We start from the raw sequence: 26848 nt of genomic DNA, 5'->3' as shown, positions 1-26848 counted from the left end.
CAATAGTTCTAGTCTCACTTTCTCATCATGTGGCAAAGGGCTGAGGGGTATCTTATATCAAGGCTCTTTTAAGTATGTGAACCCTCTGTGTAATGTTACTGCCGATATATAATGATGTATTATCCTGCAGCACTGTTTCCATTCTAACGTCTTATGGGACAATTTGCAGAGACTATAAAGGGACCACATAGTCACATTATACTATAGAATTGTCCCCTCAACAATTTTACATTATTGTTGCATGTGGGAGCAAATATAATTGCTGGATTTACCTTTCAGGGTATCCTAAGATAATAGATGGGGTCCCCACTATTAGACTGAGCAGAGTACAGCTACAGCAGCTGTCAGTCCTGTGGACTACAATCAATTGAAGTTATATTATATTATATTTCCCTGTATGGTAAATGAACACCTACCACTGGGTTCCCTATTGATAATAGTAGCAGGTCTGCTATACTTACATCCTAATCAGATTTTTCTTATTTTTCTGACCCTTGCAAATAGAGGCCAATCTTATTATAGGGTTAAAAAAGGTATTCCATCTTATAAAGTGATGGATTATCTCCAGAATATGCCATTACTTTATGATTTGTAGGGGTCCAAACTCTGGGACCACCATCGATCGATGGAATGAAGGGGCTGCAGTGCTCAATCGCCCCTTTTCCTATTTAGAGACCCCGGGCCAGAACCTCAGCAGATAGATAGAATAGATAGATAGATAAATAGATAGATAGATAGATAGATAGATACAAAAACCACAAGGAAAGCCGCACATTCCTGGTAAAGTGCACGGGTGCCGTCAGCGAGATCCCAGGTCCAGGGGTCCAAGTAAATACAAACAGATGAGCAGCAGCAACACCGTTATAAAGTGCAAGATAGTGTCTTTATTCACACAACGTGAGGCGACGTTTCGGTTTGCTCACCAAACCATTTTCAAGCCTTGAAAATGGTTTGGTGAGCAAACCAAAACGTCGCCTCACATTGTGTGAATAAAGACACTATCTTGCACTTTATAACGGTGTTGCTGCTGCTCATCTGTTTGTAGATAGATAGATAGATAGATAGAGCAAATACATGGAAGGGTGGATAAATATAAGATGGATTATAGATATTAGATAGACAGGGAAAGGCAAAGGCAGATAGATATGAAAAATATATAGATATGCGATAGATGGATAGATAGATAGATATAAGATAGATAGAGATATGAGATAGATAGATAGAGAGATATATAGATATATATGAGAGATAGATATGAGATAGATAGATGGATAGATAGATAGATATGAGAGATAGATAGATAGATAGATATGAGATAGATATGAGAGATAGATAGATAGATAGATAGATAGAGAGATAGAGAAATAGATAGAGAGATAGATATGAGAGATAGATAGATAGATATGAGAGATAGACAGACAGACAGATGGATAGATAGATACTGTGGATGGATATAAGATAGATAGATAGATATGAGAGATAGACAGACAGACAGTCAGATAGATAGATAGATAGATAGATACTGTGGATGGATATAAGATAGATAGGCAGATGAAAGTGCATAATACATTGACATGTCTAATGTCATTTATTTCTACAGGAGAGGCACTAATCTAATAAACAGCTGCCATTATTTCCTCCCAAATTAATGTTGTTCAATTCATTTTGTCACCGCCCGCCCCATTACATTTAGTATTTCAAATGTCAGAAGCAGAGAACAAATGATGTTACCACGTCTTTGGCGCTTTTGTGCTTTTCCAGTACGGACCATGTAGGAAACGTCCCCTTCACAAGAAATCAATAGAGCGTCTTTTTTCTACTTTTTTGTGGAATGGCTGGGTATTGACAAATAGACCCAGACTGCACATTATTGATCTCCCTGATGTAAAATCACTGTGAGCTGAGTAAGTTAACCGGCCCTTCCAGGGAAATGAAAAGTGAGATATACATCACCAGAATGAAATGTCTCCAAGGGAGACCAGATGTAGCAGAGACACATTTTTCACTTAGCAAGCTGCATTTTTTGGGGTTTAGGAACTGCCATGATGTGGTTGGTTTACCTATGTAAAACCACAAGCGACAAACTCAGCACTACTACATGTAAAAAAATCAGCTCTGTAATATCTATAAAAAAAAACTCAGTACTGCCACATTATCCGAATTACACAGCTCTTCACATCTTACCAACTTAGTTCTGCATTATCTGAAAAACTCTGCTCCCCTGAAAACTCTGCTTTTCATTGTCTTAGACTCAGCTCTCCTTTATCCGACACACTCAGCTTTGCTACATAGAATAACTCAGCTCACCGTCAACTGAAATACACTGAGTGAACACATCTGGCAAATAATATTCATTGTTTTGTCTAAAAAACATAGCTCTACATTGTGTGAAAATATTAAAAAGTAGTATATACCGTATTTTTTGTCATATAAGACGCTCCGGCATATAAGATGCACCCAATTTTAAAGCATAAAAATCTAGAAAATAAAGATTCTGAACCAAATACAATGTAAAGTATAGGACAGTGATCTTCAACCTGCGGACCTTCAGATGTTGCAAAACTACAACTCCCAGCATGCCCGGACAGCCAACGGCTGTCCGGGCATGCTGGGAGTTGTAGTTTTGCAACATCTGGAGGTCCGCAGGTTGAAGACCACTGGTATAGGAGGTAATACTCACGTGTCCCCGCCGCTCCGGACTCGTCACCTCTGCCCTGGATGTCACCCTCCATCGCTGTCGCCGCATCCCCAGGGTGTCCCCGTCGCTCCGGAACGTCTCTGCTGCCCGGTATCCTCGCTCTCCGTCGCCGCCATCACGTCGCTACGTACGCCGCTCCTATTGGATGATGGGACGGCGTGCGCGACGACGTGATGACGACGAAGGAGAGCGCCGGCCATGCAGGGGATCCTGGCTTGGAGCAGACACCGAGGAGGCAGGTAAGGTCCCTCCCGGTGTCCTGTAAGCTGTTCGGGATGCCGCGATTTCACCGTGGCGGTCCAGAACAGCGTGACTGCGCAGCCGGGTTTGCATCACTTTCGCTTCAGACTCGGTGGTCAGCTTTGATCGCCGCGTGTGAAGGGTTAATACAGGGCATCACCGCGATCGGTGATGTCTTGTATTAGCCGCGGGTCCCGGCCGTTAATGGCCGCAGGGACCGCCGGTTTTAATGTGAATTTGCCATATAAGATGCACCAACTTTTCCCCCCCAGTTTTGGGGAAGAAAAAGTGCATCTTATATGGCGAAAAATACGGTACATAATACACAGCCCTTCTGTATCAACTACTTCTGACAAACTCTTCTACTACATGTGCATGAGCTCACTGCTGCCATCTTGTCTCTCCATTAGGAAATAGACCTGTACAGAGTGAACAGCCAGGATAAGCTGGGCCTGACTGTCTGCTACAGGACGGATGATGAGGATGACATGGGGATTTATGTCAGTGAGGTAAGACCCGGGGAGATTACAGTAAGGACTAGTATCGGGTGACAGGCCTCATCACTGCTGGGGGCGACGCACATGTCTTCCCGAAACGATTACCTCCAAGAATCAAACATGAACATCTCCAATTATTTCATAACTTTAGAGACCAGTGCCGCCCAGATCATATTCACACATGAAAGTAAGCGGCCCCCATATGTAATAGAGGATTAAAGATGACACCCTAACTCCAGATTTATGGCCCCGAGATACAGACACAATGCTTTATGGCACATCCTGTCCTCGCGTGGGCATCATCCTTTGAATGACTAAAGCATTATGTTTAAAGATGTTATCGGATTAGAGAATCTTGCCTGCCTCTTTTTAGAAACAGCGCCACCCTTCTCCATGGGGTGCTGCTGGTATTGCAGCCCATACCCATTTGATAGCCCGTACCAAACACGCTCCTTTAAGGCTATGTTCACACGACAGAATTTTGGTGGAATTTTCAGCCGGAAAATTTCAGGCAGACATTCTGCAGTCAGCGAGGACTGCTCAGAAATATACCGTCTCTATAGACGGCAATGCATTTCCAAACAGATTCCACAGAAAGAATTTGCAATGTTTCCATCTCTAAAATTTTGCCGTGTGCACAGTGCAGAAGAACCCCACAGAAAGTCCACCCTGTAAACAAGGCCTAAGATATAAATTGCATCTCCGACTTCTCCTGAAAATCCAGTCATTTGCAAGATTTATCAAAACTTGTGTAGAGGAAGAGTGGTGCAGTTGCTCATTGCAACCAGATTGCTTCTTTTATTTTTTAGAGGCCCTTCTAATTGGTTGCTATGGGCAACTGCACCACATTTCCTCTACACAGAAAGGGAGATTTATCAAAACCTGTCCAGAGGAAAAGTTGCCCATAGCAACCAATCAGATTTCTTCTTTCATCTTTCACAGGCCTTTTCAAAAGTGAAAGAAGTGATCTGATTGGTTGCTATGGGCAACTAAGCAACTTTCCCTCTGGACAGGTTTTGATAAATCTCCCCCAGAGTGTGATAAATCCCCATTGTGTCCTTAATTGTATCTGGGGAGTACCTGGGGAAGCTGGTTGACAACTAATATGGCTGCCATTAGTGCTCCCACAGATGTTGCCACTTAACTTTTCCTGATTCCTGCATATTAAGTTAAGCAGTGATACATCCTCTGCTCTTTACCACTTAAAGGGTATGGTCACACTGCAGAATTCCCGCAAATTGTTCCGCTCATAGAAAGAAAGAACATGTTAATTCTTTGCACAGAAGTCCGCGAGCACTAGCATAGCCATAATAGTGATGGCGCAGTGCCGCGCGGTCCTACCATCAAAGTATTTTCAGTGGCGGCCACCAGACGGAGTTTCCGCAGTGTGAACATGTCGTAAAGCAGAATTCCAAAGGGTTGTGGTTAGGCCGATGAGCCGAAGCCATGAGGTATTTGCCCCAAATACTGGGTGCCAGGGGTTGCCAACAAGCCACTCTGTTTTGATTAGGGTATTTAGATGGGTTAGAACAGTAAACTGACTTTCTGTATAAGACATGCTACAATTCTAGTTTTGCCATTCGGGGGTGTGAGAAAGCTGGGTGATGCACTTACATGGTGTATTCACAAATGTGTTTATTTCTTTGTAGATTGACCCTAATAGCATTGCCGCTAAAGATGGACGAATCAGAGAGGGAGATCGGATAATACAGGTGAGACTACAGATCACATTGGTTAGCAGGTCCGTCTGTTCTCCCTGGGGTAGGTAGACACCTCTACAACACAGATATGCAACGTAAAGGGGTTTTCCAGTTTTAGTCCAGCACAATTTCTCATAACCCACAAGCTAGGGCAATGGGACCAACATGGCTAGGGGCAGTCTCCTCTATGGTACTTGCAATAAGTAAGACAGTGGTCTCCAAACTGTGGCCCTCTAGCAACAAGAGGACCACAGTTTGGAGACCACTGATCTAGACTGCTGGTGACTGCTCCTAGCCATGTTGGGCCCATTGCCCTAGCTTGTGGGTTATAAGAAACTGTGCCGGACAGCCCTCTACAAAGAAACTGCATTATTAGCAAAAAAAAAGTCTGGCACCATGTCTGCTCATCCTTTTCTCAAAAGCCATGAAAAGGGGGTGGAGGGGGAAACAAACTCAGCACCATAGCAAGGGGAAAAGGAATGACTACTGAGTTTTCTCACTGTAGACTTCACAGCGTTCGTCTCTTGATTCATAGATTAACGGCATTGATGTTCACAACCATGAAGAAGCCGTCGCCCTCCTCACAAGTGAAGACAGAAATGTTTTGTTATTAGTGGCAAGGCCAGAACTACAGGTACGTACCGCATGCTAAAAGTCTGAGTCCTCCATGCCTTTCTACACATTAAGGGTCCTGTGTCCCCCATTGTGTATAAAATACAGGCCTACAGGGGGCCACAAGGGAAATTGGTGCAAAGAACAGGAATCAAATGAGAGACTACACTAGACTAAATAGAGTACCCAAATAGACTATAATGAAGAGCATGTTTGACCCCCCCCCCCACCACACCCCCTTGCTTCTCCCATTGTAAATAGGGAAAAGAACTCCACATAAGTCACTGCACTTACCCTCTCCCATCCAAAGTCTTCCGTTCCCATTTTCGTCTTAGGGTGCAGCCACGTTTTTGAGCCTCCTACAATTACTGACCAAATAAGGAGTGAAATACTACATGTGAACCCAGCCTTAGAAACTAAGCAACTCGCCTTAAAGGTGTCTTCCAGAACTTTATTATTGCTAATCTATTCTCCCAGCCCATCCTTAAACTGCTGAAGCCCACCACCTAACTGCTGAAGCCAACCCCTGATCTTGAGAAAGTCGACCAGAGTCTCCCATCAGAATGGATCGGCACATGTGTGCTGCCGCTCTATTCATTCTCTATGTGAGCTGTGTTCAGACTCACAATTCAGATAGTTATCGCTTATCCTGTGGATAGGGGATAACTTTTTAAGTTGGGAAAAACTCCTTTAAGAACAATGTACATACAGAATCGCTGCTTATCTATAGGGTTGGTTGACTGTGCCCAAAATGGCCCAAATTTTTATTTCCTTAACATTCTTAGATGAGGTTCCCCACTACCAGCATTTCCTCTGTCCTGTTTTAGTCAGTTGAATCCTTTTTAAACCAACTACAAGGTGAGAGTCCAGGTAGGGTCTCAGTTAAAGGTAACACATAGGGCGCTGTCCTCTTTTTTTCTTCGTATTTTACCCAGAAAAGTCAATTGCACCCTGTTCATCCTACTGATTCTAAACTATTCGAAGGCAGATTTTGGTATTACAATAGATAATGGGCTGATGTTTTACCAGCAGGCATTGTTCCCTTGACAACAGTTTTTCACATCGTCTCTTTTTTTGCTTCCCAGCTGGATGAAGGATGGATGGACGATGACAGAAATGATTTCCTGGATGATTTACACATGGACATGTTGGAGGAACAACACCACCAAGCAATGCAATTTACAGCCAGCATGCTCCAGCAGGTACTCTATCAACATCTCTTGTCCGATCTGATATTCCGATTCCCGGCTTCCATTAAATGGATTAAACTAACCAGCCGCTATAATGAATAGATGAGGTTATGAGAAGCAGGGAAGGGGGAGATTTCCAGAGTTTTACATTAAAGGCCCACAGGGGAGAGGATGATAAATTTTGCGGTGAAAACATTCCATTATTTTAGCTGGATGCGCTTAAGATAACCAGACTGACAGCTCAGAAAGATACGACCGCTGTAGAAATATATAATATTCATTTGTGTGCGGAAGAATAAAACATTTTTTCAAAACTTTTTTTTCACATTGAATTGTAAAAAGTTCTGGTCACTAAATAATCCAGAGTGGGAATATTGTTTTTTTTTATACAGTCATGTTCAAAAGCAGACAGCAGAACAATTCTGTGCTTGTTAGGAATCATCAATGCGGCGTAAGGAACTTCTATGGAAAATACTGTACACAGATTGAGGCTTGCAAAAACATATAAAGGGAAGGGAGAACAGGTCAGGTCAGAAAGTATTTAACCCCTTAAGGACATGTGCAGTAAATGGACGGCGCTGCATAGCATCACTTACGTACATTTACGGCACGGCTGTGACACGAGCGCAGGAGCTGCGCTTGCTTCATTCCCAACGGGTCCCGGCGGCTGTCAGCAGCCGTGAACCTTCCAGTAATGGCGGACATCAGCGATTGCACTGATGTCTGCCATTAACCTCCTAAGTCTCGTGATCAAAACAGATCATGGCATCTGTGGCAGTGTGGCACTTATAATGGCTGATCTGATCAGCCAAGATGGCGGATGGAGGGCCCCTCACCTGCCTCCATCCGTCTCCCGTGGTCTTCTGCACTGATCTGCCTTTCAGCAGACCAGAGCAGAAGATCGCCAATAATACTGATCAGTGCTATGCCCTATGCATAGCACTGAACAGTATTAGCAATCTAATGATTGCTATAAATAGTCCCCTATGGGGACTAAAAAAGTGTAAATAAATGTAAAAAAAGTGGAAAAAAAAGTAAAAATTTTTTAAAAAGCCCCTTCCCGATACAGTTTTAAATCACCCCTTTTCCCCATATTAATACAAAAAATCATAAAAACTGATAAATAATAAACATATTTGGTCTTGTTGCGTGTCTGAATGTCTGAACTATAAAAATATAATGTTAAAGGAGAACTACGGGATTTAAAATGTTATCCCCTATCCTAAGGATAGGGGATAAGTTTCAGATCGCGGAGGGTCCGACCGCTGGAGCCCCCACGATCTCCCGTACGGGGCCGCGGCTCTCTGCATAGAGAGCGCGTGTCGACCACTGCACGAGGCGGCGGCTGACACGCGCCCTCCATTTACTGCTATGGGAGAGCCGAAGCGCTGCCTTCGGCAATTTCCGTCTCTCCCATAGCAGTGTATGGAGGGGGCGTGTCGGCTGCTGCTTCGTGCGGTGGTCAACACGCCCTCTCTAACCAGAGAGCCGGGGCCCCGTACGGGAGATCACGGGGGGCCCCAGCGGTCGGACCCCCCGCGATCTGAAACTTATCCCTTATCCTTAGGATAGGGGATACATTTTTCAATCCCGTAGTTCTCCTTTAATGATCCCCTAAGGCGAACGGCATAAACATAAAAACTAAAGAAAAAAGTCAAAAATGTCAGCTTTTTTGTCACATAAAACTGCAAAAATTTTTTTTGAAAAAGCGATCAAAAAGTCACATATATGCAAAAGTTGTAACAAAACAAAATACAGATCATGGTGCAAAAAATGAGCCCTCACACATCCCTGAATATGGAAAAATAAGAAGGTTAGATGTGGTCAAAATAGGGTAATTTTAAACATACCGAGTTTGTAAAAAAAAAAAGTTTGAGATTTTTTAAAAGCAGTACAATAATTGAAATGTATATAACCATGTGTATTATTTTAATCATATTGACCCAGAGAATAAAGAAAACATGTACTTTTTACCATAAAGTGTACAGCGCAAAAACAAAACCCCCCAAATTTGCTAAATTATTTTCATTTAAATTTCCTTACACAATTTTTTTTGGGGGGGGTTTATCATAGATTTTAGAATAAAATTAGTGATGTCATTACAAAGTACAACTGGTCATGCAAAAAACAAGCCCTCACATGGGTCTGGGAATGGAAATATAAAAGAGTTATGAATTTTAGAAGGCGAGGAGGAAAAAACAAAAACGCAAACATAAAATTGGCTATGTCCTCAAGGTTAAAATTGGCTGTGTCCTTAAGGGGTCAAAGGGGTACTCTGCCCCTAGACATCTTATCCTCTATCCATAGGATAGGGGATAAGATGTCTGATCGCGCGGTCCCACCGCTGGGGAACCCCGCGTTCTCGGCTGCGGCACCCCAGACATCCAGTGCACAGAGCGAACCTCACTCTATGCCGGACGACTGTCAAGGCGAGGCAGAGGTTCGTGACATGACGGACACGCCCCCTCAATGCATGTCTATGGAAGGGGGTGTGACGGGCGTCACGCCCCCTTCCATAGACATGCATTGAGAGGGCATGGCCGTGACATCACGAGCATGGCGTGGCTGTGACGTCACGAGCCTCCGGCCCTAACCCGCCGCTGTAAAACAGCGCCGGTTGCGGCACGCCACTAGGGACCCCAAGATCAGACATCTTATCCCCTATCCGTTTAAAGGGAAAGTATGAGATTACAAAAAAGACTACTTTGCTTTAATTTTTAGAAAAAGCACCATCCTGACCATTGGTTGGGTCTGATATCGCAGCTCTACCCAACTAAAGTAAAGTCAGTTCATGTCATACTGTGACTAGATATGTTTGGGCTTATGCAGTTTACATGTTATGTACAGTTTCGATTCGTTTTACATCTTTTTTTAGAGCTTCATTAGACAGTATTTGTCAAAAATTTTCAAAAATAATCAATTTTTTTTTTCATTTTTAGAAAAAACTTGAAGAAGATGGCGGAACCACAGACACAGCAACCATTCTGTCAAACCAGATTGAGAAAGACAGTGGTGTTGGGCGCACAGATGAAAGCACTCGGAATGATGAGAGTTCAGAGCAGGATGATCACACTACATCATCAAATACCCTTGGCAGTCAGAAAAAGCTCATATACAGTCAGGACACTTTGGGCAGTGGAGATATGCAGTTTAGCAATGAGTCCTTCATATCTGCAGATTGCACAGATGCTGACTTCTTGGGCATCCCCATGGATGAGTGTGAGAGATTCCGAGAACTGCTTGAACTCAAGTGCCAAGTGCAAAGTTCGAACCAACGCTGTAGATATTACCAAACCAGCACCATGGAGACCAACCGGAGTGACCAAGAAAGTGTAGATCGAGAACTTGAGATGTTGAATGAAGAGTTACACAACATTGAGCTTGAATGTTTGAACATTGTACGGGCACACAAGATGCAGCAGCTAAAAGAGCAATACAGAGAGTCCTGGATGTTACACAATAGTGGATTCCGAAATTACAACACTAGTATCGATGTCCGCCGCCACGAACTTTCCGATATCACCGAATTGCCAGAAAAGTCAGACAAGGACAGCTCAAGTGCCTACAACACCGGGGAAAGCTGTCGTAGCACCCCACTGACTTTAGAGATTTCCCCTGAGAACTCATTACGTAGGATGGCCGATGCTGCCAATTGCCCAAATGTTGAGGGAGCTGTGGGTAGTTCTATTTATAATACAACCCAGAAGAATCTGAGATCAAGCGGAGAGAGCAGAGAGTCCAGCCCTGCCAGGCATCTCCAACCATCCAAGGACTCTGACCCAAGCAGCCGACCCTCAGAAGTTAAAGACAAAAAAGTCAATGAGGTAGGCAAAAGCCTCTCAGAAAAGAACTCCAGCTCATTTGCACCACAGTATCGCCACTCACCCTATAAGCATGCCCACATCCCCGCCCACGCTCAGCACTATCAAAGTTACATGCAGCTCATCCAACAAAAATCAGCAGTAGAGTATGCCCAGAGCCAGATGAGTTTGGTCAGCATGTGTAAAGACCTTCAAAACACTTCAGAATCCAGGATGGAATGGAAAGTGAAGGTACGGAGTGATGGGACACGTTACATCACAAAACGACCAGTTAGAGACAAGTTGTTGAGAGAACGTGCCATTAAGATTAAGGAAGAGAGGAGTGGCATGACAACAGATGATGACGCCATTAGTGAGATGAAAATGGGACGTTATTGGAGCAAAGAAGAACGGAAGCAGCATCTCCGCAAGGCCTCAGAGCAGAGGAAAAGAAGAGAGTTTATGATGCAGAGTAGGCTGGACTGCCTCAAGGAGAAACAGACAGCTGAAGACAACAAGGAGGTCAGCATCATTGACCTCAGCCACAAAAAGATGATGAAGAAGCGCAACAAAAAGATTTTTGACAACTGGATGACAATACAAGAACTGTTAACACACGGGGCGAGGTCTCCTGATGGTTCGAGGGTCTACAACTCCCTGCTATCAGTCACAACTGTATAAATAGTCCGAAACTGCTGTTTTGGGATTTTTCGTTTTTCTTTTGTATATAACAAACTACCGCTGTGGTAGAATTCCCCGCCTCGTTCAATGTGGCAAATATGTCTTTGTTTTGTAAATATAAGATAATTACAGTCACTGTTAATAATAGTTTTTTTCTTCTTTTTTATGAATAATAATTTTACATCTTGCAATTTGACTTATGTATATAACCAATACACAGCTAGGTCATTTAAGTGAAGCTCCACTTTTGATAAAGTGTCAAACCTGTCAACTTCATAAGATATTTTTATCAGCTTTTTTGACATTTTCATGTATTTTTTTCTTTTTTTTTAAACTCTGTACAGTGTAGTAAAATTATGGTGCTACATGGAAACAATCAACAAGTATTCTAGAAGCTAATAATGGACCTTATTGCAAGCTTTGCCTCTACGTCAAAGTGTAAACGGGATATTCAGCCAAAAGGGGTCAAAATAAAAATGTATATAAGAAAGCAGCACATCCAGGGGAAGAAGTAGCTGCCAGCAGGTCTATGAGGCCCTGGTCCAGGGTCCAAATGCAGGTCCAAACAAAGAAGTGACCACAGCACACTGGAGTATCAAATGTGTAGGTAACTTTTATTCCAAGAACATATAGGTGCAATGTTTCGGTGTTTTCACAACACCATTCTCAAGCCAAATGACAGTGATCACAGCAAAGTTTATATAGAGGAAATAGATCAATAAATATATAATTGTGATAATAAACCATAACATCAATTTATTAATACAGTGCTTCAGTAAATACGTGATAAGTAATAGGGGACACCTTATTATGTCCAAAGTAAGTGTAGGTGACATTAAAAACATCCAACTGTAAACACAGTACATATAAAATCAAGAATGGATAGTTGCAATCAATTATTAAGAACAGCTGTAGATATTAAATTTACAATATAAGCGGGGGGGGGGGGTGGTGGTTTGTGGCTAAGCTCACCTGGTATAATGGTGTCAGTGAGCGTGGGGTAAAACAAACTGCGACTGTGTCACTGCTTGTTTAATCCTTCACCATAGTGTGAACCAATCACAATCCGGAATGCATTGATCACGGGACCTGTGACATCACGGTCACGTGATCCGTGGTCTCGTGATCCGCTTGCGCGCTAGGAGATAGGAGTCAGAAAAAGCCATCTTAGAATTGTGCATAAGGAAAATGGAATAAGTGCCGTAGTACTGTAGATTGCGCGCTAGGACATTTGAGTCAGAATCAGCCATCTTGGAATCGGGCATAAGGAAACCAAAAAAAAGGTAAAATAAATACTGAGGTACTGGCAAGCTAGACCCCAATCACTGGGAGTCTAATGCCTCAATATAACTGTATTAATCCATCACCATACATACTGGAGACTTGCATCAACGGCACTTGGATTTCCCCACCCACCATAGGTTACCCAATCTGTAACCAGTCTCAAGAGCGAGACCCAGACAGATAGACAGACAATGTTATGGTCCAGGGCTGAACCAGTCCCGGGCCATTCCCGCGGGGGAACCAACGGTATTAAGATTATACACTTTAATGTTCAGGGGTGCCACATTCATGTTCCACAGGCACACAAGGGGTATTCTAGCACAGCCCAAAAGCAAAAAAATATAATAATAATAATAAAAATAAAATATAAAAAGAATAGCAAAATAACAGTAAAAATAAAAATTATAGGAAAATAAATAAAGAAAACGCAAAAAAAATTATTAAAAACACAAAATTATTTGTGAACTGATGGCAGTGATGGAAAAATGATGACCCAAGATGTGATTGGTCCACAGTGATGACACAACTAAAAAAATGTGAAATAATCAAGATTTATTAAATATATAAAGTACAAGATAAAGTGAAACAGTCTTGAAGGGTTGTCTTAGCCACCATCCCCACCCGTGAACTATAAAATATTGAAAAAAATTAAATTAGACACTGTTCATAAAAATAGACATTGTATATAAAATTTTACAATCACAAATCACAACAACATACTCTGCAATTAGTAGTCTAGAGGATCACCTATATGTTCTTGGAATAAAAGTTACCTACACTTTTGATACTCCAGTGTGCTGTGGCCACTTCTTTGTTTGGACATATATGCTCACCATGACTCCATGAGGCATCCCAGCTGATTTAGCTCCCAAAATTAGACCTCCATAGCCACCATAAACAGCCTTTGAAAATCTGAGTTAGGCAAAAAACTACACAAACCATGAGCCGTTGCTGCTTGTTTCCTGTGTGAGCTGCAAGAATGGGCTGCCTCCACAGAGTGAGCGGGTCACGTGGTTAGAGATGCAGTGCATATTGATGAGGGAGGTGTGTGAGCCTTAGCCAATCAGGGATAATCACACGGCTTACTGAAGCTCAGCTCTCTGAAGCTGAGGACAAGAAAGTGTGAGGTGTAGTCTACACGTAGATGCTTGTCATCATGTGTGATAAGATCTGCTGGACTGTCTGCTTGGAGGAAAAGCAGAAAAGCAAAGAGAAACAGTATGTGCTCAGCAAGGATTACACTTAAAGGGGCACTCGGGTGGAAAACTTTTTATTTTTAAATCAACTGATGCCAGAAAGTTAAACAGATTTATAAATTAAAAGGTGTAGAAATGAAGACGGCACTCACCCAGGTATGTTTGTGCTGACGGTTTCTTTATTTCATTTAATCCGTAAATTCGTGCTGGGAGGTGTAGTGTCGAGCAGGTATTAGCGGCAGGAACGCTGGAGCTCACAGTGTGATGGCCATCACGCTGTGAGCTCCAGCGTTCCTGCCGCTAATACCTGCTCGACACTGCACCTCCCAGCACGAATTTACGGATGAAATGAAATAAAGAAACCGTCAGCACAAACGTACCTGGGTGAGTGCCGTCTTCATTTCTACACCTTTTGGTTTCTGTATGGTCTTCTGCTACTTAGACTGAGCACCCCCAGTATCGTTCAGCTTACTTCCACACCTGCGCTCACAATTAGCCAGCTTCCACCACAGCAGTGCCAGACTCTGTTTCTACTACACAAGAGATTTATAAATTACATCTATATAAAAAAAAAAAAAAAAAAAAAAAACGTAATCCTTCCAGTACTTATCAGTGGCTTTATACTACAGAGGAAATTCTTTTCTTTTTGGATTTCTTTTCTGTCACCACCACCAGTTGATAAAAAAAAAAAAAAATTCCACCGGAGTACCCCTTTAACATTGCAGAGTTATATAACTTTAACATGTGCAGCTATATACAGTAAAGGTAATTTCATTTGGCTGGAGTTCTCGTTAAGTGAACAAAGCTTTGTTGAATAGGCCGTGAGTTTTAATGTCTTAGCAACCACATAAAAAACACCTCCATCTATAGTAGCTAGCCTACTTGCTAGTGGTTTTAAGACTTTCTCATTATATAGAGTAGACACAAAATTTTAAATGATAAAGCAAAAGAAAAAACAATGTTAAAGAAAGGTGGTGTTTTACTTTAATGGCAACCAATGGATGAATTAAAGCTAGTGCCAGGCCTGGCTTTGTGGTATTTCTCTATATGTCAAGTGCATTTTTTTCCAGATTGCCAAATAATCCTTTATTACATATGTAAAACCTTTTAACATTTACTCATAATAAACACAAGCTTTTTCTTGCCTAAAAACACAGAAGCAACTGCCAATATAAAAAATAACTGATATTTTATAAAACTGTATTTTGTGATATTACTTTGCTGTTGAGTTTTATATAACCGACCTTTATTTATCCATATCTACAATGACAGGATATCTCGTACGATGTAAGCCAGCAGTCTACCAGAGACGGGAATTTTATGTATCAATTCTTATCAAGAAGGAGATTTTATAAGAAAAGTTTTTTTGTTATTTTGCCTTGTTCTTGGTCATTGACAAGGACGGGTCCCATTGTGTAATTTTTTTTTTCAGGATTTGTTTGTACTGAAATAAAATAAAAAATGTAATTTCATAAAATTGCAAATGGTTGCAAACATGGCAATGTAAGGAAATAAATTATTGTTTTGTATCCACAAAAGTCTGAAATTGTTAATTTACTTGTTTTAAAGAGAAGCTCAGGGAAACATGTACATTTTATGAATTTGTCTGGTCTGTTGCCTAGCAACTTTACATGAATACATTGGATAACAACAGAACATCTCCGTGAACCTTTGTGATCTGCAGTTGTCACTGAGGGATCCTCTGACCCATTTATAGTACCCCTTACAATACCATATGTCAATTTTCAATTAAACCAACTATATTGATTTTAGAAATGGGGTGGCAGCAAATATGATGGGGATAGCTTGGGGGGGAAGGGGATTAAAATTATATTTTGCTGTTTTAGTTTTCCTTTAACATTGTATAATATCATACACTTCACCATATTTTGACCCAAAGGACACTAGATGCTAAAGAAAATCGTTTATAATGGTACAGGGGCATGCTGAAAGGAAAGGGGTCCCATACAAAAAAGTCAACGTAACATACTTTGTAAGGCTGAAAAAAAGCATAAGCCAACCCTCTTCAGCCTTCAGTGTTGATTCAGAGGATGGCAGAAAAAAAGATTCTACGAGGCAGAGGACAATTTTCCTAATTTTAGGGAGAACAATTCCTTCCTTTCTCCAAATCTTTTTTTTTTCATATGACTATGCTACAGGGGCTAGTTGGTGTAGTTAATAATATAGTGTCTGTACCTGTGTGCAGGGCCGGTTTTAGGCTTAGCATGGCCCTGGGCAAAATCAAAAGTGGGGCCTCAAAAGTCATAATAGTGCACTAACCAGATATGCACATTTTTGGTCACTTCAAATACCATAAAAAGATATCTAAAAAGCAATTGAAAAGTCTAATCAAAACAAAAATGGTACCGATAAAAACTACAAATCAAAGCTCAAAAAATGAGCCCTCATACATCCCCATATACAGAAAAATAATAGAGTTATAGGGATCAGAATAGTACAATTTTATATTTTTGTATAGTTCCCCCACATTAGGTTGTAGTTCCCCCACATTAGGTTGGTAGCATAGTTCCCCCACATTAGGTTGGCAGTATAGTTCCCCCCATATTAGGTTGGCAGTAAAGCTCCCCCCACATTAGGTTGGCAGTATAGTTCCCCCCACATTAGGCTGGCAGTATAGGTTCCCCCACATTAGGTTGTCAGTATAGTTACCCCACATTAGGCTGCCAGTATAGTTCCGCCACATTGGGTGCAGTATAGTTCCCCACATCAGGTGCAGTATAGTTCCCCCACATTAGGTGCAGTATAGTTCCCCCACATTAGGTGCAGTATAGTTCCCCCACATTAGGTGCAGTATAGTTCCCCCACATTAGGTGCAGTATAGTTCCCCCACAGACATACAGCCTTCAGCCATATACAGTGTATGGCTGGAGGCTGTATGTCTGTATACTGCCCCACTCCTCCGGTCAGGGGTCACAATCTACTAGTATGGCCTATAGAACATAGCAGTATTTCCCAGGACCGGAGAAGCAATGGTCGGAGCACTGAAGATGACGTGCAGGTAACTTACCATGCGCGCGCGCGCGTCCTCGATGCTCCACTCCTCCATTCCTATGGGTGCACACACGGGATGTCAGTGACGTCCCTGTTTTTAAAGTTAACGTGGGGCCACAGAAAGGTAACCGGGACATCCTTGTGACCCGAAAAGATCTTAAGGGACACAGGGATGTCCCGAATGTGACAGGGCCCCCTGTGGGCTTCTCAGTGGCGGATCCCCCCTGGTACACCACTGAGCAGCCCGCAGGGGGCCCCAGATTGCCCCGCCCTAACGCCAACCCTGCCTTTGTGTGATGGTTTTCTCACAATTCTTATGTGATTTTCGCCCCAATATTTATTTTTAACAGCATACAAAATGACTGTTGTCTCAGATTTTTCCCAGGTTGCAATGCGGCCGAGACCTGACTCACTAGTCAGCTGATGACAGGGAGCCTGTCTGCTTCAATGGGTGGAGCGATCGCTTGGTGGGAGAGAGATCAATCTGCAACTAATGCAACAGCTGTAGGCCCCCTGATTGAAAACCACAGGTCTTTCAAATGGATGCAGCTCATTTATGTTTCAATGGGTGGGGTGGCTGATGTGTGGGAGGGAGGAAAATGGAATTATGGGATTTGTAGAAAAAGAAGAAAACTCAAAAAGGAAATACCAGTTCACAAAAAGCAAGCCACAGTATTATGGTAATCTCATGACATAGCAATTTAGCCCCAAGACAAGCGCAGATCCTTCCTAAGCATGGCCATTACGGTCTGCCAGGTATGTACTAAAATCACCTTATGGTGGATAACCCCTTTAAAGGAGAACTCCGGAATAGGAAAATTATCATCCATACTGCCGGCAGTAAAAAAAAATAAACAGGTACATACCTTCCTTCGCTCCCCCGGTGCCTCCGGTAACCAGCTCCGGAATCCGCCGCGATCCTCTTCCTGGTTGCCGGTGGTCAGCGAGTCATACTGTGCTCAGCCAATCAACAGCCGCAGCAAAGTCCCAACTCAGCCGGCGATAGGCTGAGCGGCAGTGTGACGTTTTCGGCCCGGCAGCAGGTGCAGTATGGACGATAATTTTCCAATTCCGGAGTTCTCCTTTAATGTTCTTACACTCTAGAAATCCTCCTGGTCCCTTTTGAACTATATTAGTGGACTCCCCATGATATCGTCCTCTGTCAGAGAGTTCCATAGGGTTTCATAGTTTTACTGCTTGTCTCTTTACTGGCAGGGCCAACCTCAGGGCAGTAGAGGCAGTATTGCAATCAAGGGCCCAGACCAGGTGAATCCTGCATTACAAGCACACATAGTTCAAATTAGAATACATAGAGGTGGTACTTACCAGGCTTAACAGGATACAAGCGTTATTTTTATCTTTTTTTGCAGTGTTGCAATATACAGGCTCGGTACTTTGCACAACACAGCTGGCCTATGGCTGTTTCACGTCATCCATGACGAAGCTAGGAAGATATGTGAAAGTACTGTAGGCCGGAATACCAAGCCTGCATGCTGTAACAGTGCTAAGAGATAAACATTGGACCCAGTTAACCTTAAGGACGCAGTTCATTTACACCTTAAGGACGCAGCCCTTTTTTGCAATTCTGACCACTGTCACTTTAAGCATTAATAACTCTAAGATGCTTTTACCGATTATTCTGATTCTGAGTTTGTTTTTTCGTGACATATTCTACTTTATGTTAGTGGTACACTTTCGTCATTACTTGCATCATTTCTTGGGAAAAAATCCCCAAATTTCATGAAAATGTTGACAATTTAGCATTTTTCTAACTTTGAAGCTCTCTGCTTGTAAGGAGAATTTATATTCCAAATACATTTTATATTGATTCACAAATACAATATGTCTACTTTATGTTGACATCATAAAATGGACATATTTTTACTTTTTGAAAAAATTAGAGGGCTTCAAAGTAGAGCAGCAATTTTCAAAATTTTCATGAAAATTGCAAAATCTGAAGGGACAGATGTTACAGAACTACAACTCCCAGCATGCCTGGGCAGTCTAGGCATGCTGAGAGTTGTAGTTTGGCAACATCTGGAGGGCTACCGTTTGGGCACCACTGTAACAGTGGTCTCCAAACTGTGACCCTCCAGATGTTGCAGTTTGGCCCCCCTAGTGGTTGCCACAGTAAAGATCAATTTACTTTCACTTTCAATTACACCCCCCCCCCCCACCCACTGTCGATTCCCTACCTGAGCAAAGATCCAGCAGGCTCCAGCGAAGATCCCAGGTCCCCAGGCATCTTCTCCTTCAGGTACAGCCTCCATCTTCTTCCCAGAGCCCCTCGACATCCAGGGGCGGGCAGAATGGGGGTTGCCATGGCAACCCACTGTCCTGCGCTGCCATTGGTCATAACTTCATTCTGAGTAATGGCAGGGGATAGGAGGAGATTGCAGCTTTGCGACCTCACTCCTATCCTTTAGGCTGATCGGGGCTGTTGCTGACAACTCCGATCAGCCCTATTTTCCGGGTGATCGGGTCACCAGAGACCCGATCAGCCCAGAATTGGAGAAAATCGCATGTCTGAATTGACATGCGATTTTCTCCGATCGACCGACATGGGGGGGTCTCAGGACCCCCCTGGGCGATGTGCCTGGGTGCCTGCTGAATGTTCCCGACCCATGACATACAGGTACGTCATGAACATTTTTGCCGCTACTCGCGGCATCCCGCAGCGCCCGGTAAGATGGTGGCTATCACTGATAGCCAGCCATCTTACCATGCGACCACGGGGGGTTTCATTGGCATAGAATACCCCCTATGCAAATCCCAAATCCCTCAAATGCGCATGGCGCTCTCTCACTTTGGAGCCCTGTCGTATTTCAGGGCAACAGTTTTGGGACACATATGGTGTATCTCCGTACTCGGGAGAAATTGCCTTACAAATTTTGGGGGGCTTTTTCTTCTTTAACCCCTTATGAAAAGGTGAAGTTGGGGTCTACACCAGCATGTTAGTGTATAAAAATTTCATTTTTTTACACTGACATGCTGGTGTTGCCCTATACTTTTCATTTTCACAAGAGGTAAAAAAGACCCTCAAAATTTGTAATGCAATTTCTCCCGACTATGGAGATATGTGGGCGCAAAGTGCTCTGGGGGTGCACAACAAGGCCTAGAAGGGAGAGTGCGCCATGTACATTTGAGGTGATTTGCACAGGGGTGGCTGATTGTTACAGCAGTTCTGACATAAACGCAAAACAATAAATATCCATATGTGACCCCATTTTGGAAACTACACCCCTGATGAAATTTAATAAGGGGTGCAGTGAGCATTTACACCCCACTGGTGTATGATAGATTTTTGGAAAAGTGGTCTGTGAAAATGGAAAATACAATTTTTCATTTGCACAGTCCACTGTTTCAAATATCTGTCAAACGCCAGTGGGGTGTAAATGCTCACTGCACCCCTAATTAAATTCCATGAGGGGTGTAGTTTCCAAAATGGGGTCACATGTGGGGGGGTCCACTATTCTGGCACCATAGGGGCTTCCTAAATGGGACATGCCCCCCAAAAACCCTTTCAGAAAAACTCACTCTCGCAAATCCCATTGTTGCTCCTTCCCTTCTGAGCCCTCTAGTGCGCCCGCCGAACACTTGACATACACATATGAGTTATTTCCTTACTCGAGAGAAATTGGGTTACAAATTTTAGGGTGATTTCTCTCCTTTTACCCCTTGTAAAAATTCAAAAATTGGGTCTACAAGAACATGCGAGTGTAAAAAATGAAGATTTAGAATTTTCTCCTTCACTTTGCTGCTATTCCTGTGAAACACCTAAAGGGTTAAAACACTTACTGAATGTCATTTTGAATACTTTGGGGGTCGCAGTTTTTATAATGGGGTAATTTATATGGTATTTCTAATATGAAGACCCTTAAAATCCACTTCCAACCTGAACTGGTCCCTGAAAAAGTACGATTTTGAAAATCTTGAGAAAAATTGGAAAATTGCTGCGGAACTTTGAAGCCCTCTGGTGTCTTCCAAAAGTAAAAACTTGTACATTTTTTGATGCAAACATAAAGTAGACATATTGTATATGTGAATCAATATGTAATTTATTTGGAATATTCATTTTCCTTACAAGCAGAGACTTTAAAAGTTAGAAAAATGCAAAATTTTCAAAATTTTCATGACATTTTTAGATTTTTTACCAAGAAAGGATGCAAATATTAGTGAAATGTTACCAATAACATGAAGTAGAATATGTCACGAAAAAACAATCTCGGAATCAGAATGATAAGTAAAAGCATCCCATAGTTATTAATGTTTAAAGTAACAGTGGTCAGATTTTCAAAAAATGCCAAGGTCCTGAAGGTGAAAATGGGCTGGGTCATGAAGGGGTTAAATACTGAAAACTGTGTAGCCCCACAAGCCATGCTGTTTAGGCAACTCTTGAGGTGACGTAAACCGTAAAGCATGCTAGTCTATGCTGTTTGCACAATTTCGTAACTTCTCCCACTTCGGCCGCTTTTGATGTTCTCTACCATCTACAGCCACTGCAAACAGGCTGGAGGAGCTGGAAGTAAGAAGATGGGACAACCCCTTTAAGTGTCCGGTATTTTTTTTCTGTCCATTTAAATAGCAAATTCTAGCAATATTTTGACTTGTAGTGTTGCATTCATGTATTTTGTGGCAAATATATGAACGACATGAAAATAAAAGTTTTTTTGAACTATTGCTTTTGGTATGGGGGGTAGGGACAAGCTCTGTGGCTGCATGAGGCCCCGAGATTCCTGAGGACGGTCCTGTGTTTTGGTGTAGAAACTTTTTGTAGAGGGTGTGACCTTGTAACAGTCTTGAGAGAGATCTTTTTGTTGCCCCTTGAGGACCTATTTTTGTACTCTTTTGTTATAGATAGAAGGGTCCCCAGTTCTACGCACTTAGCCTCTTGGAAACCTGATGCATCTATGTAGGGCAACGCATTATATATGTTAAAATCTATATCCTCGCCATTAGGGATGAGGGAATCGAATCTGACAAATCTGAATTCGTTATGAATTTCAGGAAAAATGTTATTCGCAACGAATGCGAATATCGCCGTGATTCGATCACACGAATTGCTTCATGAAACTCCATTTAGTGCGATCCAGGCTCCAGGGAATCTAAAATGGCGGATCCACATGTGAGGACATGGGCAAGAAACGCTGGGAAGGCGGGAGCAAGGGTCGGCGGGATGACCCTGAATCACATGCAGCATGCAGCCTATCATGTGATGTCATAGCCCAATATAATCGACAGCCATCTTGTGGCCACTCACATCAGCTTTCTATTGCAGAGAGAGGGGATAGAGAGAGCAGTGTGTTCTGTGTTGCGCAAAAAAGCTTTTTTACAGCAGGGATTCATCTCAAGCCCAAATCCAGCCTAAAAGCACTGATAGGGAAGGGAGAGAGATTGAGAGAGAAAGTGCAATTGTAGGTGTATTACAGCAGTGATTCACCTTAAGCCCAAATCCAGCCTAGAAGCACTGATAGGGAAGGGAGTGAGATTGAGAGAGAGTGCAATTTTGGGTGTAGTACACAGCGACTGTGTGCTGCAGCACTGGTGTGTACAACAACTGAAAAGCTAATAGTAGCCAGCCAGTTAGGGTGAGCAGAGCACTAAGCGATATTTACTGCTGCCCTTCCGAGTGGGTGCCAAACTGCAACTCCCAGCATGCCCAGACAGCCAAAGGCTGTCTGGGCATGCTGGGAGTTGTAGTTTTGCAACATCTGGAGGGTCACAGTTTGGAGACCACTGTTACAGTGGTGCCCAAACGGTAGCCCTCCAGATGTTGCCAAACTACAACTCTCAGCATGCCTAGACTGCCCAGGCATGCTGGGAGTTGTAGTTCTGTAACATCTGTCCCTTCAGATTTTGCAATTTTCATGAAATGTTTGAAAATCGCTGCTCTACTTTGAAGCCCTCTAATTTTTTCAGAAAGTAAAAATATGTTCATTTTATGATGTCAACATAAAGTGAACATATTGTATTTGTGAATAAAATTAAAATTTATTTGGAATATCCTTTTTCCTTACAAGCAGAGAGCTTCAAAGTTAGAAAAATGCAAAATTTTCAGAATTTTCATGAAATTTTGAAATTTTTCACCAAAAAAGGATGCAAGTAAGGATGAAAATTTACCACCAAAATAAAGTAGAATATGTCACGAAAAAACAGTCTCAGAATCAGAATATTCAGTAAAAGCGTTTTAGAGTTATTAATGCGTAAAGCGACGGTGGTCAGAATTGCTGTCACGATGCCGGCTGGCAGGTAGTGGATCCTCTGTGCCAGAGAGGGATTGGCGTGGACCGTGCTAGTGGACCGGTTCTAAGCCACTACTGGTTTTCACCAGAGCCCGCCGCAAAGCGGGATGGTCTTGCTGCGGCGGTAGTGACCAGGTCGTATCCACTAGCAACGGCTCACCTCTCTGGCTGCTGAAGATAGGCGCGGTACAAGGGAGTAGGCAAAAGCAAGGTCGGACGTAGCAGAAGGTCGGGGCAGGCAGCAAGGATCGTAGTCAGGGGCAACGGCAGAAGGTCTGGAAACACAGGCAAGGAACACACAAGGAACGCTTTCACTGGCACTAAGGCAACAAGATCCGGCAAGGGAGTGCAGGGGAAGTGAGGTGATATAGGGAAGTGCACAGGTGAATACAATAATTGGAACCACTGCGCCAATCAGCGGCGCAGTGGCCCTTTAAATCGCAGAGACCCGGCGCGCGCGCGCCCTAGGGAGCGGGGCCGCGCGCGCCGGGACAGAACAGACGGAGAGCGAGTCAGGTAGGGGAGCCGGGGTGCGCATCGCGAGCGGGCGTTACCCGCATCGCGAATCGCATCCCGGCTGGCAGCGGAATCGCAGCGCCCCGGGTCAGAGGACGTGACCGGAGCGCTGCCGCGGGGAGAGTGAAGCGAGCGCTCCGGGGAGGAGCGGGGACCCGGAGCGCTCGGCGTAACAGTACCCCCCCCCCTTGGGTCTCCCCCTCTTCTTAGAGCCTGAGAACCTGAGGAGCAGACTTTTGTCTAGGATGTTGTCCTCAGGTTCCCAGGATCTCTCTTCAGGACCACAACCCTCCCAGTCCACTAAAAAAAAATTTTTTCCTCTGACCTTTTTGGCAGCTAAAATTTCTTTGACCGAGAAGATGTCCGAGGAGCCGGAAACAGGAGTGGGAGGAACAGATTTGGGAGAAAAACGGTTGAGGATGAGTGGTTTGAGAAGAGAGACGTGAAAGGCATTAGGGATACGAAGAGAGGGAGGAAGAAGAAGTTTATAAGAGACAGGATTAATTTGACACAAAATTTTGAAAGGACCAAGATAGCGTGGTCCCAACTTGTAGCTAGGGACACGGAAGCGGACATATTTAGCGGAGAGCCATACCTTGTCTCCAGGGGAAAAAACGGGGGGAGCTCTTCTTTTCTTATCCGCGAACTTCTTCATGCGTGATGAAGCCTGTAAGAGAGAATTTTGGGTCTCTCTCCATATGATGGAAAGGTCACGAGAAATTTCATCCACAGCGGGCAGACCAGAGGGCAAGGGAGTAGGGAGGGGGGGAAGAGGGTGACGGCCGTACACCACGAAAAATGGGGATTTGGAGGAAGACTCAGAGACCCTGAAGTTATACGAGAATTCGGCCCATGGGAGGAGATCTGCCCAGTCATCCTGGCGGGAGGAAACAAAATGTCGCAAATAATCACCCAAGATCTGGTTAATCCTTTCTACTTGTCCATTGGACTGGGGATGATATGCAGAAGAAAAATTTAATTTAATCTTGAGTTGTTTACAGAGAGCCCTCCAGAATTTAGACACGAATTGGACGCCTCTATCCGAGACAATCTGCGTAGGCAACCCGTGAAGACGAAAAATGTGTACAAAAAATTGTTTAGCCAACTGAGGCGCAGAAGGAAGACCAGGAAGAGGGATGAAATGTGCCATTTTGGAGAATCGATCAACGACCACCCAAATAACAGTGTTGCCACGGGAAGGGGGTAAATCAGTAATAAAATCCATACCAATCAGAGACCAAGGCTGTTCGGGGACAGGCAGAGGATGAAGAAAACCAGCGGGCTTCTGGCGAGGAGTCTTATCCCGGGCACAGATAGTGCAGGCTCGCACAAAGTCCCCAACATCCGTCTCCAGAGTCGGCCACCAATAGAAGCGGGAGATGAGTTGCACAGATTTCTTGATACCCGCATGACCTGCGAGATGGGAGGAGTGACCCCATTTGAGGATTCCGAGGCGTTGGCGAGGAGAAACAAAGGTCTTTCCTGGAGGAGTCTGCCTGATGGAGGCAGGAGAAGTGGAGATCAGGCAGTCAGGTGGAATGATATGTTGCGGAGAGAGTTCAACTTCTGAGGCATCCGAGGAACGAGAGAGAGCATCGGCCCTAATGTTCTTATCGGCAGGACGAAAGTGAATCTCAAAATTAAATCGGGCAAAGAACAGAGACCACCGGGCCTGGCGAGGATTCAGCCGTTGGGCAGACTGGAGGTAGGAGAGGTTCTTGTGGTCGGTGTAGATAATAACAGGAGAACTTGATCCCTCCAGCAGATGCCTCCATTCCTCAAGTGCTAATTTAATGGCTAGAAGCTCTCGATCCCCGATGGAGTAGTTCCTCTCCGCTGGAGAGAAGGTCCTAGAGAAAAAACCACAAGTGACAGCATGCCCGGAAGAATTTTTTTGTAGAAGAACAGCTCCAGCTCCCACTGAGGAGGCATCAACCTCCAATAGGAAGGGTTTGGAAGGGTCAGGTCTGGAGAGGACGGGAGCCGAAGAAAAGGCAGACTTGAGTCGTTTAAAGGCGTCTTCTGCTTGAGGAGGCCAGGACTTGGGATCAGCATTTTTTTTGGTTAAAGCCACGATAGGAGCCACAATGGTAGAAAAATGAGGAATAAATTGCCTGTAATAATTGGCGAACCCCAAAAAGCGTTGGATAGCACGGAGTCCGGAGGGGCGTGGCCAATCTAAGACGGCAGAGAGTTTGTCTGGATCCATCTGTAGTCCCTGGCCAGAGACCAAATATCCTAGAAAAGGAAGAGATTGGCATTCAAACAGACATTTCTCAATTTTGGCATAGAGTTGGTTGTCATGAAGTCTCTGAAGAACCATACGGACATGCTGGCGGTGTTCTTCTAGATTGGCAGAAAAAATTAGGATATCGTCCAGATATACAACAACACAGGAGTATAACAGATCACGAAAAATTTCATTGACAAAGTCTTGGAAGACGGCAGGGGCGTTGCACAGTCCAAAGGGCATGACCAGATACTCAAAGTGTCCATCTCTGGTGTTAAATGCCGTTTTCCACTCGTCCCCCTCTCTGATGCGGATGAGGTTATAGGCGCCTCTTAAGTCCAATTTAGTGAAGATGTGGGCACCTTGGAGGCGATCAAAGAGTTCAGAGATGAGGGGTAAGGGGTAGCGGTTCTTAACCGTGATTTTATTAAGACCGCGGTAGTCAATGCAAGGACGTAGGGAGCCATCTTTTTTGGACACAAAGAAAAATCCGGCTCCGGCAGGAGAGGAGGATTTACGGATAAAGCCCTTTTTTAGATTCTCCTGGACGTATTCGGACATGGCAAGAGTCTCTGGGGCAGAGAGAGGATAAATTCTGCCCCGGGGTGGAGTAGTGCCCGGGAGGAGGTCGATAGGGCAATCATAAGGCCTGTGAGGAGGTAGAGTCTCAGCTTGTTTTTTGCAGAAAACATCCGCGAAGTCCATATAGGCCTTAGGGAGACCGGTTACTGGAGGAACCACAGAGTTACGGCAAGGGTTACTGGGAACCGGTTTTAGACAGTTCTTGGAACAAGAGGACCCCCAACTCTTGATCTCCCCAGTGGACCAATCCAGGGTAGGGGAATGAAGTTGAAGCCAGGGAAGTCCAAGGAGAATTTCCGAGGTGCAATTGGGGAGGACCAAAAGTTCAATCCTCTCATGATGAGATCCGATGCTCATAAGAAGGGGCT

General features: G+C 43.7%; 1 protein-coding gene across 6 annotated transcripts in view; it reads left to right on the top strand.

The window, feature by feature from the left end:
* Window positions 1-14150, top strand: part of PDZRN3 (PDZ domain containing ring finger 3) — a 268499-nt gene extending 254349 nt beyond the window's left edge. For all 6 annotated transcript variants that reach the window (XM_056524638.1, XM_056524636.1, XM_056524642.1 and 3 more), the window contains 5 exons: window positions 3349-3447; window positions 5085-5147; window positions 5671-5769; window positions 6833-6949; window positions 9877-14150. In XM_056524638.1, coding sequence (XP_056380613.1) covers window positions 3349-3447; window positions 5085-5147; window positions 5671-5769; window positions 6833-6949; window positions 9877-11418 — 1920 coding nt within the window. In that variant the 3' untranslated portion in view covers window positions 11419-14150. The remainder of the gene's footprint in view (window positions 1-3348; window positions 3448-5084; window positions 5148-5670; window positions 5770-6832; window positions 6950-9876) is intronic.
* Window positions 14151-26848: the final 12698 nt, after the last annotated feature.

This window comes from Hyla sarda, chromosome 6 (genome assembly GCF_029499605.1).
Source record: "Hyla sarda isolate aHylSar1 chromosome 6, aHylSar1.hap1, whole genome shotgun sequence".
Taxonomy (NCBI): domain Eukaryota; kingdom Metazoa; phylum Chordata; class Amphibia; order Anura; family Hylidae; genus Hyla; species Hyla sarda.
The sequence above is the reverse complement of the archived record's forward strand: the minus strand, read 5'-3'. Positions and strand labels throughout refer to the sequence as shown.